The following is a 16,824-nucleotide window of genomic DNA, read 5'->3' as shown; positions in this document are numbered from 1 at the left end:
CTGGGAAAAGGACAGAAAGATTATTTTTAAATCACATTCCTTTCAATGCCTCTCAGTCACATATTTCTTAACGTCAGTCTGTCTTACTCATTCTTACAGGACTTGACACCCTTGCCACAGCCTTCTTTGCAGTCTGTCATCTGATACGCTTGGGAGCACTAAAGAGATACTTACATTCAGTGACAAAGAAATTCAGCATAGTTAGGACGACTGTGTGGCCACTGAACATGTAATCTCCACAAGTGTGAACGCCAGTCAGGGTCATACCAAAGCCACTCCAAATGGCAAAGGCCCGGTGTAACTTCTCCCATACACTGCCATATATCTGCGAAGAAAGCTATGGATTAATGCTTCAAATGCTTAGGGTGGTAGATGCTTCCCCACATCCACTCCCACTGAAATTCAAATGCTAAATGACTCAAAAATAAGAGCTAAGCAAAAGCAACCAGAAACCCAGTCTAATTTCAGGCAAACCTCAAGAATGGGTATCAAAATTGGTTATATTCAGAAATCTTTTGGGAATTAAATCACTGTAACTCAAATGCCTCTACTAAGAGTCTCTTTATAATGAAAAGGCCACTGCAATACAAAACATTCCCAAGTTTTTAATCCCATATCATAATAGTTGTTTGGCTGTTCTTGCCAATAAGAAATGGGCTATGAGAGACCAATGGCTACCACCCAATATCCATTCTCCGTCTTCCCTGGTAACGGAATCTCAATTTTATTTGAGGGAGCAATGAACTCAGCCAAAACAGCTTATGTCTTAAACATTATACTGACCAAAAGAAATGATCAAAAGAAACAACCTCCTTAGATATCACACTCTTATTAGAAATCTAACCTGCTTATTATACACTGCCCAGCTTTCCTTTTCTGCCTCAGTTAAGGGCAGGAGAGGGAGAGGAATTTAAAATTGGAGAAAGAGAAGGTACTAAGCAAATATGCACTGTTTGGTTCTTCTCTGATTTCTAATGAGAATAGGTTAGAGATGTTAAAAACAATATCAGGCAGTGAAGAGAAGAGACCACTAGGAACAGGTCTTAGCCAAGGACAGGAAACTAGAGACACCATTCAACAGGAAGCAATTATCGCTTAATTATTCAAGTTTCGCTACCCTTTCCCATCTTAAATGTCCCAAATATTCTTCAGAAAAATCCAAACTGAAACACTACACAGCAGAATGAATAGGATGCTTTGAGCGAATAATGTAGAGAAATTTGCTCTAAGAGTTTCTTTCCTAAAATGAGTCATTGCTAAATTTCACAAAAAGGTATGTTCCTGGTTCTGTCCCCAGTCCTCCTACATCCGGGAATACGACTTCAAGCAATTAATTTATTACAATGAAAATGCCTTATGGAGTTCACTGTAAGGGATTCGATTGCAAGTTACTGTCACTTTAACTTTCTATTTTTAATGACTGCTGCAAGTAATATAGGCCAATAAGTAGGTTATAACTCAAAGCAATTAACAGCATTTAGGGCAGGTTCAAATAGAAATGTCCATATATACCTAGAAGCAAAAAACAGAAAAAGGTCTGTTGATACTGTAGAGAGACGTTACCTATTTTGTAGCATATGTCACAGCCCTATGCACATCTACCCTTCTCTTCAGTGGCTGTCCCACAATTAAATCCCCCAGCTACAGGAAATCTTTTCAGTACAATAAGCCCGTATTTTTCTTTTTAAAAATCTCTTCTAATCAATTAACATACCATTTGGGGGAAACCATTCTATCCCTACCTCACACAATGTATAGAAAGAAATTCAAAATATATTTAAGTATAACAAATAAGACCACAGAAGTATTAGATATCATTTTTTCATTTATCAGAATAGCAGTGACTCAAAATATTGATAATAAATAGTGCTGGCAAGAGGTTGGAGAAACTGGCTTGTATATATTATTGGTGGCAGTGAAAAACTAGTCTTTTTTATAATCCTATCTTTTATTTAAAAAGTATCTATCTATGTAAACTATGTGTGTATAAGCATACTTAAAAACAGCTTATGTGGCTATACGTGCAACTGTTAAAAGTATTATTTATGGGGTGGAGTGAAAGAAGGGAGAATTATATGAGCATTTTATCTTTCCAGTTATACATTTCTATATAATTTGAATTTTTATAGTAAGTTTATACAACTTTAATTAGAAAAAATTACTTTTCATTTTTGAAAAAAAAGGAAAAAAAATTTTATCTTAAAAATAAAATATTTCCTTTATGCTAAATTCTAAGTGTCATGTTAATCTTTTCTCCTGTCTTAATGGTCAGTTTAAGCACTCCTAATGCCACCCTTTTGTCGCCCTTCAGCTCAGGGGTATATTCTTAGCTCCTGATCTCCTCTGGCTGCTTAATCTTCTGTTGCTGGCATTTCAGCTATTTATATTGCAGTAGAAGAGCTGGCACTTAATTTTGTTTTATACTTTACAAACGACATTAAAATAACAAAAAAAGGTGTTAATACATACATTTGAGTATTTGGGAACACAGAACTAAAACATGGAGGCTTAGAAAAGTAGGATAATAAATTCTTTTGTCCAAATTTAATGAGTCACAATAGCAATTTCCAGGGTCTTTTTTTTTTTTTTTAAGTAATTCATTACCCTCTTTTTGTTTCTATCTGCATGATCTCTCCTCTTTCTTTACCCAAAGAGAAGATAATGTCTACAGTGTACCAAAACAACAAGTTACAAGGTATAAAGACTTAAGAAAAAAAAAAAGGCAATCAGTTTGTATATCCCAGAAAAAACAAAGTTTGGAATACTGGGTACTATATTTTAAATGGGAAATGATCAAATTGCAACGTTAAAAAAAAAAATGGAGTGATGAGTGCAGTGAAGGGGCTAGAGTCATGTTGTATGAGGAACTAAAGACACTGAGGATTGGCTAGCCTAGGAAAGGGAAAATGATGATTGAAAGAAACTTCATTTTTGTTAGCTGCACAGGGTAGAAGGAGTATCAATGGACAGAAGTCACAGGAGGCAGATTCTGGCTCAAGATCATTACCAAATTATTTCTGGAGGTTTATTACAGATATCGCAAATACTGAAAAGCACACTTTAGTATCACCCTGTTGCACATACGGTATCACCAACCCACCAAGAAGAAGAAGAAAGAATAATAAAGGTAGCAGGCTACCTTTCCAGTACACTGCAGGTGCTGTCCCGGCACGGAGAGGGAGGTCACAAACATGGTAAAGCAGCGAAGCAAGAACACAGTGCCCATCAGACTACAGAGCCTTCGCAGAAGTATCGACCTGTGAACAGAGCAACCAAAGAGGGGGAAAGATCTGAAGGAAACAAACCAAAAAACCCCAAACATCAAATGCCTACTTAAAGGGAGAATGAGAAGGAAAACCACTGGACTCTAGAAGAGGGCAGAATCTTAGGGACTTCTAAAGCATCACTGTCCAGTAGAACTCTAGGCAATTATGAAAATATTCTGTATCTGCACCATCCAATACACTATCCACTAGCTACCTGTGGCTCTAGAGCACTTGAAATGTGGCCAGTAGGACCAAGTAAATGAATTTTAAATTTTATTTCATTTTAATTAATTTAAATAGCCACATGTATCTTGAGCCTGCCATGTTGGACAGGGCAGACTTAAAATTGGATTCAAAGGGCATCATTTCATTAATAAGAAAATATGGCTAAGAGAAAATAAAAGTTACATAAAAGAGAACTAAGACTAGTACCTAGTCTGACTCTTAGCTTAATGTCAGTCCTAATATTCATATATTATTGATTTATGAGAAGTTAAACACTTGTGATTCTAGAGTTTTTTTGGGGGTGGGCATTAATATACAGCACTATAAATTAGTTACTGATAGTAGTTATCTAATACAAATTCTAACTTCTCCACTTAAGCTATAAAATACAGTACCAAGTTTCACAGGCAGGAACAGATCTCAAACAAATATTCTGAATAACATTCATTTGGCTAATCATGAACTGCACTGTGATGTCACCTTTTTTTTAACATCTTATCTCTCTAAAACAAACCGTAAGATTCTTGAGGGCAGGGGCTACATGTTAGGCTTTTTCAAAACGCTCCTTCCTGCCTCAAAAAAGCACTGAACACAAGGCTAGGTATATCTCAAACTTCAGTGTGTACACTTGGGATGGAGCCAGGTATCTGAATTTTAACAAGCAGCCTAGTTGATTCAAATGAAACAGGTACATAAACGAAACCAAACCTGTTACTTGTGGGGTCAGGGCAGAGCAGAACTGCCCCATAGGGTTTCCAAGGCTGTAAATCTTTACCGAAGCAGGCTGCCACATCTTTATCCCGTGGAGTTGCTGGGTGCGTTCAAACCACTGACTTTTTGGTTAGCAGCCAACTGCTTTAATCACTACGCCATCACGGCTCTTGTGGTACACGGACCGCCATTTTTGGGGTCATTTTATTTATTTTTTAATTTTATTGTGCTTTAGGTGAAAAAAAAAATATTTTTTTTTAGGTGAAAATTTACAACTAAAGTTAGCTTCTCATTCAAAAACTTATACACAAATTGTTTTGTGACACTGGTTGCAAGCACTCTCCCCTTTTCTACCCTGTGTTCCTTGTGTCCATTTGTTCAGTTCCAAAGGTATGAACAGACACTTCACCAAAGAAGACACTCAGGCGGCTTACAGACACATAAGGAAATGTTTGTAATCATTAGCCATTAAAAACAAAAAACAGTGCTGTCATTAGCTATCATTAGCCATTAGAGAAATGCAAATCAAAAATATAGTGAGATACCATCTTACTCTGACATTACTGGCACTAATAAAAAAAACAGAAAATAACAAATGTTGGAGAGGTTGTGGGAGAGTGAAATTCTTATGCACTGCTGGAGGGAATGTAAAATGGTACAACCACTATGAAAAACAATATGGCACCTCCTTAAAATGCTAGAAATAGAAATACCATATGATACAGCATTCCCACTCCTTGGAATATATCCTAGAGAACATATTCTCGGCTTGTTTTGGGGCAGGTGTTGCCCATTTGATCTCGTATATTTGACTGAACTAAGAAGCATGCTCCTCACATGTGCTATTGTTTGTTTTATGGGCCTGTCTAATCTTGTTTGAGAAGTAGGCTTCGGGAGTGGTTTCAGCTCTGAGATAGCAGAGTGTCTGGGAGCCATAGTGTCCAGGGTTCCTCCAGTCTCTGTCAGGCCAGTAAGTGTGGTCTTTTTTCGTGAATCTGAATTTTGTTCTAAATTTTTCTCCCGCTCTGTCTGGGACTCTCTGTTGTCACAGCAGTCGGTGGCAGCAGACAGGTACCATCAAGTTCTTCTGGCCTCAGGCTGGCAGAAGCTCTGGTTCATGTGGTCCTTCAGTCCTTTGAACTAATATTTTCCTTGTTTCTGGTCTTCTTCATTCTCCTTTGCTTCAGACAGGATGAGGCTAACAGATATATCTTAGATGGCCACTTGGAGGCTTTTCAGACCCCACGTGCTACTTACCAAAGTGGGATGTAGAACATTTTCTTTATGAACTATGTTATGCCAGTTGACCTAGAGGTCCCCTGAGACTATGGTCCCCAGCCCTCAACCCCAGCAACTTGGTCCCTCAAGGTGTTTGTATGTGTCTAGAAAATTTCTATGATTTTGCCTTGGTCAAGCTGCACTGACTTTCCCTATATTGTGTGTAATCTTTCACTTCACCAAAGTTGACACTTATTTCCCCTTTCTCTCCCTCCCCACCTCGTAACCACTGAAGAATGTTTTTTTCTGTCTGTAAACCTTTTCTGGAGTTCTTACAGTAGTGGGCTCGTACAATATTTGTCCTTTTATGATTGACTTATTTCACTCAGCATAATGCCCTCCAGATCATCACTGTTCTTTATCATTGCATAGTATTTCATTGTGTGTATGTACCATAATTTGTTTATTCTTTCATCTGTTGATGGGTACTTAGGTTGTTTCCATCTTTTTACTATTGTGGATAGTGCTGTAATAAACATGGGTGTGCACATGTCTATTCATGTGATGGCGCTTATTTCTCTAGGATATATTCCAAGGAGTGGGAGTGCGGTATCATATGGTATTTCTATTTCTAGCATTTTAAGGAGGTGCCGTATTGTTTTTCGTAGTGGTTGTACCATTTTACATTCCCTCCAGCAGTGCATAAGAATTCCAATCTCTCTACAACCTCTCCAACATTTGTTATTTTCTGTTTTTTTTGATTAGTGACAGTAATGTCGGAGTAAGATGGTATCTCACTATACTTTTGATTTGCATTTCTCTAATGGCTAATGATTACAAAAACATTTCCTTATGTGTCCATAAGCCACCTGGGTGTCTTCTTTGGTGAAGTGTCTGTTCATACCTTGTCCATTTTTTAATTGCGTTATTTGTCTTTTTGTTCTTGAGGTGTTGAAGTATTTTGTAGATTTTAGAGATTAGACCCTTGTCAGGTATGTTGTACACAGAAATTTTTCCCAGTCTTTTGGTGAAGTCTTTTGATGAATGTAAGGTTTAATTTTTAGGAGCTCCCAGTTACCTAAATGTTTATGCATTGTTAGTTATGGTTTATATTCCACTTATGCCATGTATTAGGGCCCTAATAGTATCCCTATTTTTTCTTCCATGATCTTTACAGTTTTTGGTTTTATATTTAGGTCTTTGATCCATTTTGAGTTAGCTTTTGTACATGGTGTGAGGTATGGATCTTGTTTAATTTTTTTTACAGATGGATATCCAGTTTTGCCAGCACCATCTGTTCAAGAGACTATCTTTTCCCCATTTAACAGGCCCTTTTTCAAATATTAAAAAAAAAAAAGAGAATTTTTTTTTTTTTTTTAATATTGGCTGCTCATAGATGGATGGATTTACATATGGGTTCTCAATTCTGTTCCACTGGTCTATGTGGCTGTTGTACCAGTACTAGTCTGTTTTGACTACCATGGCTGCAAAATAGGTTCTAAGCTCAGGTAGTATGAGGCCTCCCACTTTGTTCTTCTTCTTCAATAATGCTTTACTTATGTAGGGGCTCTTTCCTTTCCATACAAAGTTGGTAATTTGCTTCTCCATTGGCTAAAGAATACTGTTGGAACTTGGATCGGGATTGCACTGTATGTGTAGCTCAGTTTGGGGAGTACTGACATTTTTGCAATATTAAGCCTTCTTCGTATCCACGAAGATGGTATGTTTTTCCACTTACATAGGTCTCTTTTGATTTTTTACAGTAGTGTTTTGTAGTTTTCTTTGCATACGTCTTTTAGGCCCCGGTTAGATTTATTTCTAAGTATTTTATCTTCTTGGGAGCTACTGTAAACGCGACTGATTTGCTGGTTTACTCTTAGAAGTTCTCTTTGTTGGTGTAAGCCACCATTTAAATATATATATATATATATATATATATATATATATATATATATACATATACATATATATATAACTGTGTTTTAGGTGAAAGTTTACACACACATAATTTTTTTCCTGTGACGTTGGTTATAATTTTCACAATGTGTCAGCATTCGCATTGTTTCCATTCTGTTTGTTCTGTTTCTGTTGATACAGCTTCCCTGCCCCTCCTTGCCTTCTCAACTGATTGGTCTCATACAGTTGATGGCATAAGGGGGCACGCTAGTCATGGGTGATACACATCTTTTTTTTTTTTTTTTAATAAGCTGATTATTTGGCTGAAACATGACACCCAGGAATGGCTTTAGTTCCAAGTTTAAAGGGTATCTTAGGGCAACAGTCTCAAGGGTTCCTCTAGTCAATATTGGTCCAGTAAGTCTGGCTTTTTTTTTTAATTGCACTGAACTCTTTTTAATGACGATATTTAATTTATTGTGAAGTATCAATAATGGTAAAGGACGCTGTAAGGATTTTTATTTATTATCCAAATAAACAAAAAAACTGTTGCGTTTGAGTTGATTCTGATTCATAGCGACCCTATGGAAAAATCTGGCTTTTTTTTAGGGATCTGAATTTTGTCCTACATTTTTCTCCCATTCTATCAGGGATCTTCTATTGTGTCTCTGGTCAGAATGACAGCCAGGCACCATCCAATTCTTCTGGTTATAGACCACACAATTTGAGAAACACTTTCTTAGACTAATAAAACATCAACACTTAACTGGCCACTGCTATGCTTTACTAAACCTACCAAGGTTTGCTATAGAAGGTAAACACTTTCCTGTTTTGAAGAGTGAATAAATTCAGACCCATGGGGTCTTGTAAGGCAAAGTTAAATCAGAAAGCACCAGTGATATATTTGTTTTTAAACCACCTCTGGTTTTAAGCAATCCAGAGTTAAAAATATTGCTCCAAAACGGGAGAGGATGAGGTTCAACATGGCCTACAAGTGAGACAAGAATAGCAATCATCAACCTTTCTTTTCACCTTGAAAGCACTGAAATAACTGCTGCTTAGATTTTTTTTTTTTTTTTTTTTGTAGGAATTAACTATCACTGTGGTTTACCACAAGCACTCCCTGGTGAGGAGAAAGAATAAAAAATTCAAGGAAGTGCCATTATTCCTCTGCGGTGATCCAAAGACAATAGAGAGCTAATAACAATATCCACAAACTTTACAGTTTCTTAAATTTTTTCCTCACTATGCTTTATTTTTGCCTTAAAACAATTAATTTCCCCTACTAAAGTAGAAAAGGAGCCTCCTCTAATACCTTCCTCCTTTTTTAAAAATTTTAACAAGTCTTCCCTTTATGTTTCTTGGTAAAAGTACCATACAAACGCTTTCCCTACACGGCAACTTCCTATACCACCTGAGATAAAGCACACTGAGTAAATGTGCATGCCATCAAAATAATCTCTTTTTTAATGGTCCCCTCCAAGCAGAGAACAGTTTCTTCCATCCATACAGTTGACCAAAGACTGTCCTTGGAGGAGTTTCCACTACAGAAAATGACATTTCTTGTTTGTTTCTAAAGAAAGATGAGACTAGGCTGTCAATGGCTGGTTCATGGCTGATCATCCCATCTCTGATCTGTCCCGGCAAAATACACTCAGGACATTACTAATATGTAGATAATATCTTAGGCTGACTCCTTAGTGGAACAAAACCATTTTCTTTTGTCAATAATTATAATGTCACACTGGACAGAGGCGGAAATTAAGGAAACTGCACAGGGAAAGATAAGGTTTGATGACCATGACATCAAGAGTCAAAACACTTAATCTTTTAATGGAGTTAAGTGAGATACCTGTGCTTGTGAAGAAGAAGAACCAGGAGCCAAATATAGCAGAGAATCATGCCACATACTTCTGTCATGGCAAAGGCCCATGGGATTCTAGGAACACTGAAACAGGAAAAAAAAATTAAGTTTTGAACTGAAGAGCAGTATATGCACTTAAATGAATCTACTACCCCTTTCAATAAAATACTCTTCTAATAATGGTCTTAAAATTGTTTTATAGAATTTTTACCTCTTTTAAGAGATGATATTTTAAGAACTTGGGGAAAAAAGTTTTATAAAGTATCCCATTTATCAGAGGCTGTTGTCTGATTCTCAGTCATGGTTCTCGGTAAAGACGGAACAACCCTTTTCTCCCTCCCATGCAGGACTGCCCAAAAAAGATAATGGGAAAAAGGTTCACTTCTTTTTTTTTTTAAACATTTTATTGTGCTTTAGGTGAAAGTTTACACAGCAATTTAGTTTTCTATTCCACAATTCATACAAATTATTCCATGGCATTGGTTGCAGTCTCTGCAATGTGTCAGCACCCTCCCCATTTCAACCCTGCGTTTCTCATTTCTATTGGTTTGGTTTCCCTGCCCCTTCCTGCTTTCTTATCTTCGCTTTTGGCAAATGTTGCCCTTTTGGTCTTGTATAGTTGACTGTTCTGAAAAGCACAGTCCTCACCGGTGTTGTTTATTTTATAGGCCTTTCTATTTTTTTGGCTGAGAGGTGGCCTCCAGGAGTGGCTTCAGTTTCAAGTTAGAAGGGTGTCTTATGGCAACAGTCTTAGGGATTCCTCCAGTCTCTTTTCAGTCTGGTCTTTTTTATGAATGTGAACTTTGTTCTACATTTTTCACCCACTCTAAAAGCTCCCTTCTTGCATGATGTGCTCATTTCACAATCCAGATAATCAGGGCTTGAACACTCCTCTTTTCTTTAGAATATTTGTTTTTGTTTTTTTAAACTCTCTGTACTTTGTTTTATATCCCTGTTTTCTTCTACCATTTACATTGGTCCCTCTTCTCTCCTCACTAAATTCACAGCTCCTGTTGTTCACCACTAGATTAAAAGACATGTCACATTTCTAAGAGGAAGAAAGAAAGCGAGAGGGAGAGAAAGAAAGAAAATAGATGGAAATGAAATAGGCCAAATAGGGCATTACTGGGTGTCAGGATTACTGGTGGTTTTATTTTTATTCTTTGTACACTTCTACCAAAACTTTTTATACAATGAGCATGTGTTAATTTTATGGCTGAGAAAATAAACTTATTTTTTAAAAGAAAACGAGATCTCAAAGAAAGGAATGATATTAACAGAGTTTACTCCAAACCTTATTCAGAGTAACTACAGAGAGTCAATCATCGTCATTCGGGGACTCATCTTTTACCTATGATCCAGAAAGGCTGATTCATCTTACGTATTTTTAACCTATTGCTGCCTCATTTACCTGGCATTACTGGGGAGAGGGTTGTTTTACATAAGAGAAATTTTCAGATAAAGGATTCCTTTAAATGATTGTTAAAAACTTAAACTTTCCCAAAAATGACACTTTTAAAAAACTATATATACATATATACACACACACACACACATATATATATACACACATACATAAACCCATTACTCTCGATTCTGACTCATACCAACCCTACAGGACAGAGCAGAACTATGCCATAGTACTTCAAGAAGCGGCTTGAGCTCTTAACCACTTCGCCACCAGGGCCCCATTAAAAAAAAAAAAAAAAAAAGCTTATTATGAAAATAAGCCTTCTTCCCCCATCTAAACCTAACCCTAATTCTTGCTCCCCAGGGGCAATCACTTGTTTTATCTGCCATTAAATCTTTTAGTCACACTCTCCCAATACACACACCCCCACACTCTCTTACCCTCTCAATATTGTTATTTCACAATTCTGTTTAAAATAATCTTTGACTTTTACTATTTTAAGTTTGTAAACATCATTTAATAAGAAACTATGATTAAATTCCTTTCTTGTACAACTTCTTAAAATTCTATGGAGTAATAAATATCTTTTTCTTAGTTTGTTTTATTTTCTACGTACATAGTACCAATTCATTCTCAAACTACTTTTATTTTTCCTTGGAGGAAATCTCTCCTAGAGCCCTTCTCTCTCTTGCTCCAGTTTAGAATTGACTGCATTTTCTAGGTCTCCTGCATGACTATATCCTGGAATAAAAACCCTCATCTTGGGAACTCCCTATGCCTCTTTTCTATGCAGGATCCTTTGCTTCCTGAATTCCACGTCCTCCTTTTTCTCAGTTTACTCCTTAGTTTTGATGGTGTGTATCTTCTAATTGTTTACTGAGAAAGAGGGGCTAGAAAATAAATGTTTTTAAGGTCAGATTTACTGAGGTTTAATATATGTACAGAAAAATTTACCCTTTTTAGGTATACAGTTCAATGAGTCTTGACAAACTTATTCAGTCAAGTAACTACCACTATAATAAAGATACAGAATGTTTTCAGCACATCAAAGGTATCTCTTGTCACGGATTGAGCTGTGTTCCCCAAAAATATGTGTCAACTTGGTTAGGCCATGATTCTCAGCATTGTGAGGCTGTGCTCCATTTTGTGATTTTCCTGTGTGTTATAATCATGATCTCTGCCTGTGGTTAAAGAGGATTAGGGTGGGATGCAGCACCCTTGCTCAGGTCACATTCCTGATCCAATGTAAAGGGAGTTTCCATGGGGTGTGGCCTGCACCACCTTTTATCTTACAAGAAATAAAAGGAAAGGGAAGCAAGCAGACAGTTGGAGACCTCATACCACCAAGAAAGAAGCACAGGGAGCAGAGCGCATCCTTTGGATCCAGGATCCCTGTGCAGAGAAGCTCTTAGTTTAGGGGAAGATTGACGAGAAGGACTGCCCTCCAAAGCCAACAGAGAGAGAAAGCCTTCCTCTGGAGCTGACGTCCTGATTTTGGACTTCTAGCCTACTAGACTGTGAGAAAATAAACTTCTCTTTGTTTAAGCTATCCACTTGTGGTATTCCTGTTATAGCAGCACTAGATGACTAAGACATCTCTTGTGCCTTTTTGAGTTAATCCCCTCTCCTACCTCCAGCCTTGGGGCAACCACTGATTCTGATTTCTGCCCTTATAGGTTTGCCTTGTCTAGAATGTCATATAAATGAAATCATACAGTATGTAGCCTTTTGTATCTGGATTTTCCCTCAGCACAATGTGTATGATATTCATCCATGTTGCTGCCTGCATAACTCTTTATCCAGTTTCCTTATCCATTCACGGGTTGACGGGTATTTTGGGTTATTTCCAGTTTTTGGTGATTACAAATAAAGGCCACATATAGATCTCTGCATGGACATATGTTTTCGTTTCTCTTAGATAAATACCAAGGGTACTAACGTTAAGGCTACGTTTAGCTTCTTAAGAAACTACCAAACTGTTTTCAAAGCGGCTGTACCATTTTTTACACTCCCACTAGCAACAAATGTGACTATCAGTTGCTCTGAATCCTTGTCAGCATTTGGTAGTGTCAGTCTTTAAAATTTTAGCCATTCTAATAGGTATGTGGTGGGGGAAAATACATTTTTTGAGACTTGCAAATTGAAAAAGATCTTTAACCTAGTTTTAAATCTAATTGTTTTCCTGGATAGAGAATTCCAGGTTAGACAAGTTTCATTGTCTTCTAACTTTGACTATTGCTGAGAAGTCTGATGCTATTTGCATTTCTAATCTCTTGTATATTACTTGTTTTGTCTCTTAAGAAGCTTTCAGGATCATCTGTCCATACCCGGTGTTCTGAATTTTCACTATTATGGGTCATTTTGCATTTCTTGTACAGAGGGCTCAGTAGGCCCTTTCAATCTGGGAAGTCACATCCTTTGGTTTTGGAAAATTTCCTGTATTATATCTTAGATAATATCTTCCCCTTCATTTTCTCTACGTACTCTTTCTGGAACTTCTATTTGTTGATTGTTGGGCCAACCGGATCGATCTTACCTTTTCTCCTCTACTTTTCATCTCTTTGGCAATTTCATCAAATTTATGTTTCAATTATCCTGCTGGATTTTTAATACCTACTTTTTTATTTCCCAAAAGCTTTTTTTCTCCAAGTTTTCCTGTTTTATAGCCTCCTGTTCCTGTCTCATAGAATGGAACATCTATTATCTCTCTGAGGATATTAATATTTTTGTAAAGTGTTCTTCTGCTCCCTGGGTTATTTGTGTTTCCCCAGATTTTCCTTTTTTCTGTCTTTGTTGGTCTGTTTTCCTCAAATGTCTTAATGATTCTTGACTGATAATTCATATCTGACAGTGAAGTATTAAAAAAGATAATTTGTGTGCATGGTCTGAGCTTATCAAATTTTGGGTTTTACTGTACAGTGGTTGAACAGAGATCTGGTTGATTAGTTGAAGAAGTCCTCCCAACTACAGGATCTATAGTCCTTTTTCTTTGGACAGGTTTTCCAAGGAGAATAATCTGTTCTTCTCCTTGGAAGATAGGGGAAATATCTAACTACAACGCTCTCTGAGTTGAAAGGCGGAAGGGAGCTGATGTGTCAGTGATGAGGACACAGACTTTTAGTTAACCCCCTTACGAGCAGATTGAAAACTTATGGCTCCTTTGTGTTCCTTGAGTCTAGAGTGCCCTCACATTCAACTGCTCTGAAGATACACTACTAGTTTTCTGTTGCAGTAGAAAAGGGGAACTAGAGGTCTAAAAGCTTCTTAAAAAATGAATTTCCAGTCAGTTCTCCATATTTAGCATCTATCTCTATCTGGCCTTGAGAGATACTTGGCTTCTCCTATTTTGTGAGCTTTTCTGGAGTTCTGCAATACAAATAAACTCACCTCTTCAGTACTGTTGCTCCCCTCAATCTCACAATAGGCACTTAGCTATCTACTTTCATCATTATTACTGTTTTTGCCTTTATGTGATTATAGGAGGTCCCCCCTCCCTTTACTGTCATTTAGGTGATGTTGAGAGGAAACCGTCAAATGTGTATTCAATCACTCACATTTATTTAGATGCAAAGCTTTCTAAAATGAATTATACACCTGTGGCCTTTTTTAGGTGCCCTGGTAGCACAGTTTGTTAAGACCTATGGCTGCTAACCAACAGGTCAGTAGTTCGAATCTACCAGCTGCTCCTTGGAAAGCCTATGAGGCAGTTCTACTCTGTCCGTAGGGTTGCTATAAATTGGAATTGACTTGATGGCAATGGGTTTATGCCGTTTTTGCTTTGATAATTGAAAGTTATCACTGTGAACACTGATTACTACACAGTACACAGTAATGACCTCAAGGACTACTGAGAAATGAAGGGCAGTTAGATCCTAGATTGGTGTTCTTTTTCCATTATTTATGTTTGCTTTTTATAGTGTTTCTGTTTCCTCGCTTGTTATTATGGTTATAATATTCCTTCTTACTGCTAGAGATGGGCCTACTTCTAAAAGCATCCCCAGTCCCTTCTAATTTTTTATAATCAGCAGAAGCTCTTAGCATTGTGTCAAATAAGCTTCAGAAAAAGACTATGAAACAAAGATCAGTGTACAACTAATTCATCAGAAAATGCTCCCAAGGAAAAAACCATAGGGTAGTTGGGGATATGGGACGAGGAAGGGAAGGAAAGTCAAATAACGGTGAGAAATCAAGCATAGTTCTGTGGGGAACGCAGGAAAGGATAACTTTGGCTCAATCCTGTAGGGAACTTGGGAGATGGGGAAGGTCAGATCTCAATGTTGTCCCAATAGGAGGAAAAGAAATGAAATATTTATACCCTACCTTTCTTCTCAGTCATTGGTTAAAGGCTGCTACTGGAGGGATGTACATTTCCAAGCATTTTTGGATCTGCATTCAGGCAGGCAAAGCATGTTCCATCAATCCATGAGTAGCCTTCCAATAAACAGACACACCTGCTGGCTGCTGGGAGTATCAGTGTGCAGAAAAATAGAAACTGGACCCAAGGGGATACGGGAAAAGCATTGACAGTACCTGCTGTCATTCTCCTATGAATAAAGTTTAGAGGCTGTAACAGTATGGGGCTTTGTAGTGAGTGGCACTGTAGGTAAACAAGTTAGGTAAAATTTGGGTTCAAATTCTAACTGCAAACTGAAAAAATATGTCCACACGAAACTTTGTACACATATGTTCATAGCAGCATTATTTATAATAGCCCCAAAAATGGAAACAATCCAAACATACATCACCTGAAGAAGGGATTAAAAAATGTGGTATATCCAATCCACACAAGAGACTATTATTTGGCCATAAAAAGGAATGAAGTATTGATACATGCTACAACATGAATGAACCTTGAAAATATTATGCTAAGTGAAAGAAGCCAGACACAAAAGGCTACATACTGTATGGTTCTATTCATATGAAATGTCTAGAATAGGTAAATCCATAAAACGTTAGTAACTTAGTGGTTGCCAGGGGGTGAGGGGAGGAGGGATAGAGTGTGATTGTTAAAGCATATAAGGTTTCTTTATAAAATAAGCTGATGAAAATGTCCTGGGATAAGGGGTGACAGTTGCACAGCTCTGTGAATACACTAAAAACCACAGAATTGTACACTGAAAAATAAGACCCTCGTTGCTCTTCCAGACCATTTCCCCTCCTTTCCTATTACATTACACCTTGCTACGGTCATCTACAGAACTCTGCCACCCAATTTCTCATTTCTTGAAGATTTTCGCTTCCGATTCACTGTCACTCTCTCCAATACTTCTCCTGTTATAACTTGTGTTCTTCTCACGTACTTTACTTACTTCTCTTCTCCACCTATGATCTGGTCCTTTACCCTGAACCCTATGGTTAGAAATAAAACCTTGTCATTACCAAGGTTTTTGCTTCTTATAATCTCAATTTTAAGAATCCTACCCTAACTAACACTTCTTGTCATTCTTGTTCATTCCTTTTAGTACCCCAAGTTTAATTCTGATACTGAAAATCCATTGATCCTATAATGCTTTCTCAGTCCTTCACCTACCTCATATCCTCACTCCCTTCTTTATTTGCATAAGAGCCCATGGTCCATCATTATAATCATTCCCTTGCCTCTCTGTTTCTTCATCATACTAAACAAAGCCCCAGACCTGCTTAAATCTAGTTCTCCACCTATTCCATACCTGTATCTGTGCAGCTGAATGAAACTGGTAAAAACATAAAACAGCAACATGACTAGTAACCTCAAGGAGGCCCTTAGTGCCACAACTACATTACACAACTCTATTCACCCTCCTGGAGCCCTGGTGGCCCAGTGGTTAAGAGCTACAGCTGCTAACCAAAAGGCTGGCAGTTCGAATCCACCAGCTGTTCCTTGGAAACCCTATGGGGCAGTTCTATTCTGTCCAATTGGGTTGCTATGAGTTGGAATCAACTTCATGGAAACTTTTTTTTTTTTTTTAATTCAGTCTTCTACTCCACTTGATGACTACTTTTCATTTCACTCTTTCTTCTCAAGCCTCCAACACCTTTTCCCCATTCTCACTCTCTGGTCACAGAGAAAACAAAAACAATCAGAAGAGCATTTCCTTGTGCTCTACTATCACATCTACCCTTGTCTCCATATTTCTTAGCTTCCCTTTTGTTATTACGAACAGTCCATGAACCTAAGACCAGCCTCTCCCACCCATTAGCACCAGCTGCCACTTGGCGACCCCAAGTGCACAGGGCAGGACTGTGCTCTACAG

General features: G+C 37.6%; 1 protein-coding gene across 7 annotated transcripts in view; it reads right to left on the bottom strand.

The window, feature by feature from the left end:
* SAMD8 (sterile alpha motif domain containing 8) overlaps positions 1 to 16,824 on the bottom strand; it is a 79,331-nt gene that overhangs the window by 11,481 nt on the left and 51,026 nt on the right. For 6 of the 7 annotated variants that reach the window (XR_010318126.1, XM_023547103.2, XM_023547104.2 and 3 more), the window contains 3 exons: positions 9,169 to 9,264; positions 3,140 to 3,257; positions 175 to 325 (listed from right to left, as the gene is read on the bottom strand). Coding sequence is in view for 6 of the 7 variants with exons in the window: in XM_023547103.2 (XP_023402871.1) it covers positions 175 to 325; positions 3,140 to 3,257; positions 9,169 to 9,264 (365 nt within the window). In the remaining variant the exon portion in view is untranslated. Of the gene's footprint in view, positions 1 to 6; positions 326 to 3,139; positions 3,258 to 9,168; positions 9,265 to 16,824 lie in introns of those variants that run through there. The other variant, XM_064269763.1, reaches the window with a different exon arrangement.

This window comes from Loxodonta africana, chromosome 16 (assembly GCF_030014295.1).
Source record: "Loxodonta africana isolate mLoxAfr1 chromosome 16, mLoxAfr1.hap2, whole genome shotgun sequence".
Classification (NCBI taxonomy): Eukaryota; Metazoa; Chordata; class Mammalia; order Proboscidea; family Elephantidae; genus Loxodonta; species Loxodonta africana.
The sequence above is the reverse complement of the archived record's forward strand: the minus strand, read 5'-3'. Positions and strand labels throughout refer to the sequence as shown.